The 10,075-nt window shown below is 42.6% G+C and overlaps 1 protein-coding gene across 6 annotated transcripts in view; it reads right to left on the minus strand.

Annotated features, from left to right (window-relative positions):
- SLC36A3 (solute carrier family 36 member 3) overlaps positions 1 to 8,765 on the minus strand; it is a 76,728-nt gene extending 67,963 nt beyond the window's left edge. For all 6 annotated transcript variants that reach the window (XR_014055549.1, XR_014055548.1, XM_081495951.1 and 3 more), the window contains exons 1-4: positions 8,256 to 8,765; positions 6,678 to 6,768; positions 3,483 to 3,571; positions 836 to 931 (exon numbers count right to left, since the gene is read on the minus strand). Coding sequence is in view for 4 of the 6 variants with exons in the window: in XM_081495951.1 (XP_081352077.1) it covers positions 836 to 931; positions 3,483 to 3,571; positions 6,678 to 6,768; positions 8,256 to 8,395 (416 nt within the window). In the remaining 2 variants the exon portion in view is untranslated. The remainder of the gene's footprint in view (positions 1 to 835; positions 932 to 3,482; positions 3,572 to 6,677; positions 6,769 to 8,255) is intronic.
- Positions 8,766 to 10,075: the final 1,310 nt, after the last annotated feature.

The following is a 10,075-nucleotide window of genomic DNA, read 5'->3' on the forward strand; positions in this document are numbered from 1 at the left end:
TATGTATTTCCACTTGCACACATATATCCTGTTCATGCAGAAAGTCTAAAGGAATATTTACTAACTAGATATCAGTGACTTCATTTTATTTACTTATTTTTGGCCACACTGCACAGCTTGTGGGATCTTACTTCCCTGACCAGGGATTGAACCTGGGCCCTTGGCAGTGAGAGCTCAGAGTCCTAACCACTGAACCTCCAGGGAAGTCCCAGAGATTACTTCTTGAATGAAGAGTGGGATAGGGGATGGAGCTATCAGAGGAGATTCTCTATACTGGTCAATAGTTTTCAATAAAAACATATTCATTTAAAACTTTTGTTACTCAGGTGGTGTGGTGGTAAAGACTCCACCTGACAATGCAGGAGACGAAAGAGACACAGGTTCAATCCTGGGTTGGCAAGATCCCCTGGAGAAGGAAATGGCAACACGTTCCAGTATTCTTGCCGTGGAAATCCCATAGACATAGGAGCCTGGTGGGCTACAGCCCATGGGGTCAAAAAGAAGCTGGACACAACTGAGCATGCACATGCAATGTACTAGCAGTAAAGGAAGAACAGGTGAGCATTATTATCACTGCTGTTGTTATTGTTACTACTACTCCTGTGATAGCTGGGCTTCCCTTGTGGCTCAGCTGGTAAAGAATCCACCTGCAATGCTGGAGACCTGGGTTCAATCCCTGGGATGGGAACATCCCCTGGAGAAGGGAAAGGTTACCCACTCTAGTATTCTGGCCTGGAGAATTCCATGGACTGTATAGTCCATGGGGTTGCAAAGAGTCGGAAACGACTGAGCGACTTTCATTCATTCATTCATTTCTGATGTCTATGACTACTACCTTCCCCACACTGAGTGTGTCCTCAGCCAGGCATTTGGGCAGGTTTCGAGGCTGTACATCATGGCTTCTCCATAGTTCACAAAAGTCTTCTGCAGCCTAAAGAACGGACAAACAATGCATACCTTAATTTTTTTAAGTATAATTTATTCCCAAAGGGAGTAATTACTATATGTTCATGTATTAATATGGAACATTTTGGTAATTTTCTAGCAATGGTATCATTGAGTTATTTTATAATGGTACGCTTTTAAAAGTTTTAGAATTCTGCCTCTTATTTTTTGTAGTTGTCTTTTTTAACACTAATCTTTAAGTGGATAGTATTATTTTTATTATTTAGGTGGACAGTAGCTTGGAATTGATTAGGTCAGCAAACAAGGACAGTGAGGATGTGGAAGCTGTGAGGTGTGCAGACCTAGTTAGGGGGAGGGGGAGAGAGGGGAATGAGGTGTAAGTATGGCCAAGAGAGTGGATCTACCTTTTCTGGCCTGACATTCCCTTCTTCACTTCTGAGGGTGCTGGAACATTTAAGATGCTTGTCCTGGACCAGATCCCATGCAAAGGTGATCTTTAGCCTCCTGCTCAGCACCCCTGTCAGATGTGACACCCCAGTTCTAGCCCATCCCTCTTCCCCATCCCTCTTTCGCCAGGCTGCCCTTCCTAAGGGAGACGGAGGCCCTCTGGAGCACTCCTGACAAAGCAAGTGGGAGTAAGTTGCCTAAGTCCCTGGAGTTAATTGCATGACTGAGGGGAGTAACTTGGAGGGAGAAAGAGACCCAGACTTGTCAGGAAACCAGCATTTAAGTATCAACACGTGCCCCTCTGATGGCTAGGAGACCATGAGCAAGTCTCTTTATACTTTGGGGCTTCAGTTTTTTTCTTCACATGCAGTCTGGGTTTTGGGGAGAAGACAGTGAGAGATGGATATGGTGATGCACTGGGAACATGGCATGATGCTTCTCTTTTTACTATTATTCAATGTACCTGGCATTTGAAATACAGATGAGGTTACATTGCATAGGACTGGCAAGTATATTAGTCTGAGGATTGCAAATTCAACAGCAATGGGGACCAGAAAGGTATCAGTATTGTGGTGAGAATGACTGGGTGTGAGACAAAACAGGGAATCGTGGAGACACAGATCAAGGTTCTGGTACATGTCCTGTTTCAAAAGGAGTTGATCAGGATGTGGCTCTAGCTGAATGATGCAGGAATGAAGCCACAGAGGTAGCAGAATGTCTATCTGGCAAGAAGGTGCACTTTTTTTTTTTTTAATGTGAAATCTCCAGGTTTTTAAATGTTGGCTAAAAACAAAAGGCCAAAAAAACTGTAGAAGTCCTCCACAATATATCTAAAAGCTATACGAGTCTGTAACCCTATATTAGAAAAAGAAAAGAAAAACCAAATCAACAAAAACAAAAGTCAGGGAAAGACTATAATAAATGACATATATTAAAAGGCTGTATGGTGGTAAAATGGTCCCAGCAGGCTTGAGGGAAGAAAAAGATTTGCAGATAGGTTAAGGGGTAGAGTCAGACAGGTATTGGAATACCAGCTCTGCCACTTCCTAGCTGTGTGACATTCAGCAAGGCATTTAACTCTCCCAAGCCTCAGTTTACTCATGTGTAAAATGGGAATAATGGTGCCTACCATAAAATTTTACTGTAAGGAATAAATAAAAGAAGGCTTGCAAAGTTCTTGTCATGTACCTGGAACAATGTAATTGTGCAATAAATTTAATTGCTAAATGAGTAAATGCTCTTAACAGTGTTTCATGAGCTGGAAAGTACCACACAAGTTAGGTGTGACTGATACATACTCCAGGTGCACTTATTTGGGTTATGATAATTTGACTTTATGAGGAGCTTCATTTAACATCTCTACTTTGACTCACAAGGCTTTTCTGCACAATTATGAGGACATATTTAGATCTGCCTGCCTTGGGAGCAGCTGAGTCCTGTGGAGAGAAAATCTCCAGGCTGTGGCTGTAAGGAATTGTTAATTTCTGTGAGTTGCTAGTTTATACATATGAAATTCTCAGCATTGTTTGCTTTTACTGCATTTGCCTTTTTTTCTGGAATTTTGTTTTATATTAAAGTTTCAAATATATAAACATTGTGTTGTATATATGCCTTATTGAAGCATATATACATGTGGCAGAGGTTGAAATCACTGTGAATTATTCATCTCATTGCTAACTGTGCTTTTTTACTATTATTAAATTGTCCCCAAAAGGACTTACTTGGAATAAATTTCCCTTCCAAGGTGTGTGTATTGGAGCTGGGGTAAGACCAGGAGGTGGGAGGTGGAGAGATTAAGAGGAAGTATCTCAAATACACATGGGTGTGTATAGAGCAAATCTGCATTTCTTATTACTTCTGATCTTTCTAGGAATGGATACTTGGGCTCATAGGAGCTTGGCAAAGTGCTCCAACTAGTCAACAGCAGAGCTGTGCCTGGAACTTGGAGTTTCCAGTGGGATTTTAATCACTCCCTTCACTGCCTCAGAGCAGCAGGGGTGGTGGCTTGGAGAAGTGGCCAGCTAATTGGGAATTGGGTCAGTGATCCAGGGAAACTTAGCACACCCTCAGATGGAACCTGGTGCCATTTGGTGATAGAGATGATAGAGATAGAGAAGCAGAACTCTCACCTCTGACTTAGGTGATGAGCACAATTCAACAGGATGACCATGCAATGCACGGTGAGGATCCCGATGGCCAGCAGGCTGAAAGGACCGACCTGGAGGGCAATGGAGAGGTGGGCACAGTGAACCACAAATGGACGCTCCCATACGTGGTCCTCTCCCTGCTGAGGTGCTGGGGTCTCTCTTATAACAGAGATTTTGGGATGAGAACCCTAGGATGACAGCCCCTGCCTGAATGTCCGTGTACCCCTAGATGCTCTGGCTTGAATGCTCTTCTTAGCATCACTGCAAAGTGGCTGTCCAGCCTGTGCTAGAATACTTCTGATAACAGAGAGCTCATTACCTCCCAGACAGCCCATGCCTTTCCTCATCTGCCTTCAGTTCCACTTGAGAACCCTCATTCCTTTTCATATCCCAGCCCTTACCTCCTCCAAGATGCTTGAAGACCAAGGTTTCTCTTAAGGATTAGTTTTCTTCTCCTAGTACGGGGTTATCAAAAGAGGCACTATTGATATTTTGGGCCAGCTGATGTTTTTGTTGCAGGGGGCTGTCTTGTACATTGTGGGTTATTTAGCAACATCTCTGGCCTCTACTCACTGGATTTCAGAAGCACTCCCTCTCTCTCCACCCCAATTTGTGACAACCAAGACTGGCTCTAGATATTGTAAATGTCTTAGGGTATATTAGTCACTCAGTTGGGTCCAGCTCTGTGCAACCTCGTGGACTGTAGCTTGCCAGGTTCCTCTGTCCATGGGATTCTCCAGGCAAGAACACTAGAGTGGGTTGCCATTCCCTTCTCCAGGAGATCTTCCTGACCCAGGGATCGAATCTGTGTCTCTTGCATATTTTTAAAGTATTTATACTTATTTATTTATTTAGCTGCTCCAGGTCCTAGTTTCAGCATACAAACTCTCAGTTGCAGCATGTGGGGTCTAGTTTCCCAAACAGGATCGAACCTGTGCCCCCTGCATTGGGAGTGCAGAGTCTTAGCCAATGGACCACCAAGGAATTCCTTTCGTTTCATTTTTTTAACTAAAAATTGTAAGTACTTAAAGTGAACAACATGATTTGATATACATACACACAGAAATGATTACTAGAATCAAGCTAATGAACAAGTCTTCTCCTCACATGGTCTCCATTTTTTAAATATGTGATGAAATTATAAAGTAGGGTTCTCTGGTGGCTCAGACACACAAGATTAAAAAATAGGACTGATTATTATTATATTTTGGCCATGCTGCACGTGGGATCTTAGTTCCCCGACCAGGGATCAAACCTGTGCCCCCTACAGTGTGGAAGCTTAGAGTCTTAACCACTGGACCACCAGGGAAGTCCAAGCAGGCCTCATTATTAATCATTATCTCCCAAGTGTGATAACAGGGCAGAGAGCAAAGAGGGACTCTCTCACCCTCTTTGTGCTGGACACCTGTGCCTTTATAGATGCGACCTCTGCTAACAGTATCATGAAGAAACAAATGAGAGATGAAGAGCACCACTAGAGTTCACCAGGATGTAGCCTCCATATAGCAGAAGACTGTTTTTTGGTCTTGTATACATCTATATTCCCAGAGCTTAAGAATAATAGATGCTCAACATATACTTCTCAAATGAATCATGACTAGAGGTTCTGATGGGGCTTGGAGGATAAAGAAATCACCTAATAACTCTTAGGAAGCAAAAATCAAAGGATAAAGGAGTTGTCTTAAAAAGCAAAGACTGCACCGGCAAAGAGAGCCTGGCTTAGGGCCATGTGCTCTTCAAAAGTTCTAGAAGCCTGAGAATTTTAAAGGGGGAAACATCCCATCTCTGTTGGAACTGATACAGATTTGAAGTCATGTCAGAAGCCAGGGTCTCAAGTGCCTTTTTTAGACACGAGGGCCATTTACCAGGCTTGGAGAGAAGGAGAAATTTGCTTCAACTAAATTGAAATCATCGATCTATTCAATTCTGTAGAACAAACTGGAACTTTCAGCGTGCCAGTATCTACAGCAGGTATTGTGTAAAGGAGGGTGTGAAGATGAATCAGAGGGTCCCTGCCCCCAGAGATTTCAGGTAAGTGAGGAAGGTGGGAACGTAAAAAAATGAGCATGTTCCATCTTTGTAAGTGCTGTAAGAATTCCAGGTTAGATAGCGACAAGTCCTAGAAAAACACAAGGTGAAGGAATTTTAATAGGATACAGAGGAAGGGGATTTCAGAGGACTTCAGAAAGGGAAACCAAGGAGCGGGACTTTTAAAATTTTACAGAGGAGGGGGATTTCAAAAGACGGAAATAAGGGAGATGGGAACAGCATAAGATAGAGGACAGAGGCGGGACGGCACAGGAAGTGTCACGGGATTGGTGGAGCCTTTGTCACCCTCATCTTCCAAAATTACTTTCTCACAATCAAATGGATGGAAACAAGAGTTACACATTGAAATGCCTGGCGGTGCCAGGCTGCTGATATCAATGAACGAAATGGCAAGGATATGATCCTAGGGAGTTGGGAGAACTGTGGCAAAGTAGATTCTGAATTAGTATGTGAGTTATGGTGAGTTTTTAAGAATAGTGGTGGGGAGGGGGAACTGGATGAAGGTGGTCAAAAGTAACAAACTTCCAAATATGAGATAAATAGGTACTGGGGATGTAATGTACAACATGACAACTGTAGTAAACACTGCTATATGGTATATTTGAAGGATGCAAAGAGAGTAGATCCTAAAAGTTCTCATCATAAGGAAAAACAATACCTATTTCTATAATCATATGAGGAGACAGATATTAACTAAACTTATTGTGGTAATAATTTTACAGTATCTACAGTATGTGTGGTAAGTCACTTCAGTCATGTCAGACTCTGTGTGACCCTGTGGACAACCATAGAGGCAGCCAGGCTCCTCTGTCCATGGGGTTTCCCACGCAAGAATACTGGAGTGGGTTGCCATGCCCTCCTCCAGGATATGCAGTATACCATAAATTAATATAGAGGTGGTTGTCAATTATATCTCAATAAAATTGGGGAAAATATGGCCTGTCCCCTCCAGGCATGTTCCATTTAGCTCCAGGTTGGCTCCAGAGGATTGATGCCAACAGGTTCATTTCCCATTGCAAAGAGTGCTCCCAAATTGCCCATTGATAAACAATGCTAAGGCTGTAGGAGCCTGCCAACCCTTTCCCCTAAATGGGGAGATGTGGTTCCCATCCCACAGGTCCATCTTACCAATAATCCGGCATTTTTCATGGCCAGAGGAAGTCCCAGGAGCCCTGTGCCAATGTTGCATTTCAGTAAGTGAATCAAAGTTTGCATCATCCTGTAGGGGGAGCACAGCGCAACAAAAGGCTATGTTAGTGGAAGAAAACGTAACCCAGCGCTTAGGCTTCTTTCAGTCTCTCCAGCACCCTCTGGTGGGAAGATGGACAATATCAGATGAAATGGACTCTCAGTTTTTACTCAGTTCCCAGGATCTGTTCTGCAACCTCTGATCCAGAGCTGGTGCTAGTTCAGGTGACTCAACAAATATGTACCACACACTGTGCTGTGCTTAGCCGCTCAGTCGTGTCCGACTCGTTGTGACCCCATGGACTGCAGCCCGCCAGGCTCCTCTGTCCATGGGATTTCCCAGGCAAGAATACTGGAATGGGCTGCCATTCCCTTCTCCAGGGGATCTTCCCGACCCAGGGATTGAACCTGCATCTCTTGGGTCTCCTGTATTGGCAGGTGAATTCTTTACCACTAGCACCACCTGGAAGGCCCCTCCAAACCCTTATGTTATCATACTTTATTTAAATAATCACTCATTGCGTCTGAACTATCAATATCACAACCAGATCTGAAGTCAAGATCTGGCTTCAATAAAATTATCACGCATACCTGTGTTATTATCTCATTAGGAAAAATTCCTGGAATGGTATTATTGATCAAAGGACTTATTTATTTATAGTTACTTATACTTAAAAAACCCTAAGTAACATAGTATGAAGTTAAAAAGGTAAAACAAACAAAAGAACCAAAAAAAACCTTATATAGTGAACATAAATGTCTCTTCTATCTGCATCTCAGTCTCCCAATTCTCTTAGCCAGAAGCAGCCACTATGGCCAGTTGTGTGTGTGTGTATTTAAAAAAAAAAAGCGTATGCCAAATGCTTGTATGTTTTATATAAATATGTGTTAGGACTTGACATACATTACAGCATTGCCATCTAGAAAGCTACCAATTTAATTCTTCCCAAAACAACATGAAAGTGGGCATTTCCTGACATCCTTACCAACACTGGGTATTGTCATTTACAATCTCTTTATGCCATGGATATTATCTGATCTGATTACTAAATAATAGTCTAATTGGCAATAAAGCCCTAAGGAAAAGAGCCACGTGTCTGAGTTTATGGCAGTAAAAGTAGGGACATGAGGCTAGGAGGTGAACTTTTATTTTCTGGATGGGTTTGTATGAGGAAGGGAGGGGGCGGTGGGGAGAGAGAGAAGAAGGGAGAGAGAATATGAATAATAGCAGTTGTCAAAGGAGTGGAAAGCAGCCAGCCTGAGATAGAAACTGCTGAAGAAAGGGCAGTCAGCCTGATATAGAAAACTGTTCCTGGAATCAAGAAGTTCATGTTGGGGATGACTACCTGTGGTTTTTGCAAAACCTGTGAAAAAGTTTGACATGGGTCAAACTTTTTAGTTTCTGAAGGTTTCATCTTTAATCTATGTGTCTCCTGTTCAGTGGGGTTAAATGTGGCCCAGCGCTGTGAAGTCAGGAGTGCCTGACCTCAGATGGGGAAGGTCAGTGTGGCCACTTACGACAATCCATTGGCTTCCTCAGCAGGATGGATCCTCTCTGAAGTAACACTACTACTTCTCTCCGGGAGTGACTTGGACCCGTCATCCAAGGACTTGGGCTTGCTGTTGTTGTCCCTTGCAAGCAATGAGATCTTCAACATGGTGGGTGGGTGGTGATGGCTGAGGGTTAAGGCCTGTAACAGCCTTGAACCAGTCTCCCATGGGTTTTTCTCCAGAGAAACCGAGGCTGCAGGCCTGAGAAGCTGGCTCCCAATTCCTGAGCTGGTCCTGGCGCTGGTCCTGGGAAGCTGATGGTGATTACAGACCTTGCCTGGCTTTGGGGACTTATGAAACTCTCATCTCAGGATGGTCCTCAGAGCCCCTTGTGACTGCCCAGCCACACACAAGGACTTGCCTGGATTTTCAGCTGCTGCCAGTTCAGCCCTTAGTGCTTTAGGGCAAAGTGAACCGTGTGGCTGGGAGGAAGAAGACACCATTGGACTGGAGGTCCTGGTGCCTGGATGTGGGGCCAGGCTCAGGACTTGTCTCTCTTTGGTAAGGGGGAAATCAGAGCTACCTCACAATGGAGGCTGCCCAGCCAACAAGGTGCTGCTCAATTGCAGAATGCAGGTGTGGCCCTACAGAGGGTCCTATCATCTTCCCTGTGTGGGGATGGAGTGGCTTTGTTTTTAAATTGATGTATAGTTGATTTACAATATTATATTAGTTTTATGTGTACAACATAGTGATTCAAAAGTTCTATAGATTATCCTCTAACTAAAGTTACTATAAAGTATTGGCTATATTCCCAGTGCTGTACAATATGTCCTTGTAGCTTATTTATCATATACATAGTAGTGTGTACCTCTTAGTCCCCCATCCCTATCTTGTCCTTCCTCCTCCCCCCACTGGTATCCGTTAGTTTGTCCTCTGTATCTTTGAATCTGTTTCCTCAGAGCTTGTTATATTCATTCCTTTGTTTCATCTTTTAGATTTCACATATAAGTGATAACATACAGTATTTGTCTTTCTCTGTCTGACATTGCACCTTATAAGCATAATAACCTACAGGTTCATCCACGCTGTTGCAAATTTTCATCCTTTTTTATGACCAATAATCCATTGTATATATATAACACACACACACATTTTCTTTATCCATTCATCTGTTGATGTACACTTAAGTTGCTTCCATTTACAATTGCTTCCTTGGCAATTGTAAATAATGCTGCTGTGAATATTGGGGTGTACGTATCCTTTCAAATTAGTGTTTTGTTTTCTTTGGATATATACTCAGGAGTAGAACTGCTGAATCATATGGTAGTTCTTTTTTTTAGTTTTTTGAGGAACCTCCATACTGTCTTCTATAGTGGCTACAACAGTTTTACATTCCCACCAACAGTGTACAAGGGTTCCCTCTCCTCCACATTGTTCCAACATTTGTTTTCGGCAGTCTTTTTGATGATAGCCATTCTGACAGGTGTGAGGTGATATATCTCATTGTGGTTTTGATCTGCATTTGTCTGATGATTAGTGATGTTGAACATATTTTCACGTGCCTGTTGGCCATCTCTATGTCTTCTTTGAAAAAGAAATGCATTTTTAATGGTTATCAATTTTTGCCTTTAAATATTTAATTTTTAACTCAATAGAATCCTGGCTTTATCACTGACTAGCTGTGTAGCTTGGCCAAGTCACTTAACCTTTCTGTATCTTATTTTCCTCATCTGTAAATTGAGTAGAATAGTACTACCAATGTCAGAAGATTTTTAGAAAGATTAAATGAGTTAATACGTGTACAGCATTTAGAACAGTGCTTAGTATTTGGTCAGCACCAAAAA

This window comes from Giraffa tippelskirchi, chromosome 6 (genome assembly GCF_054371585.1).
Source record: "Giraffa tippelskirchi isolate mGirTip1 chromosome 6, T2T-mGirTip1v1.2.pri, whole genome shotgun sequence".
NCBI lineage: Eukaryota > Metazoa > Chordata > Mammalia > Artiodactyla > Giraffidae > Giraffa > Giraffa tippelskirchi.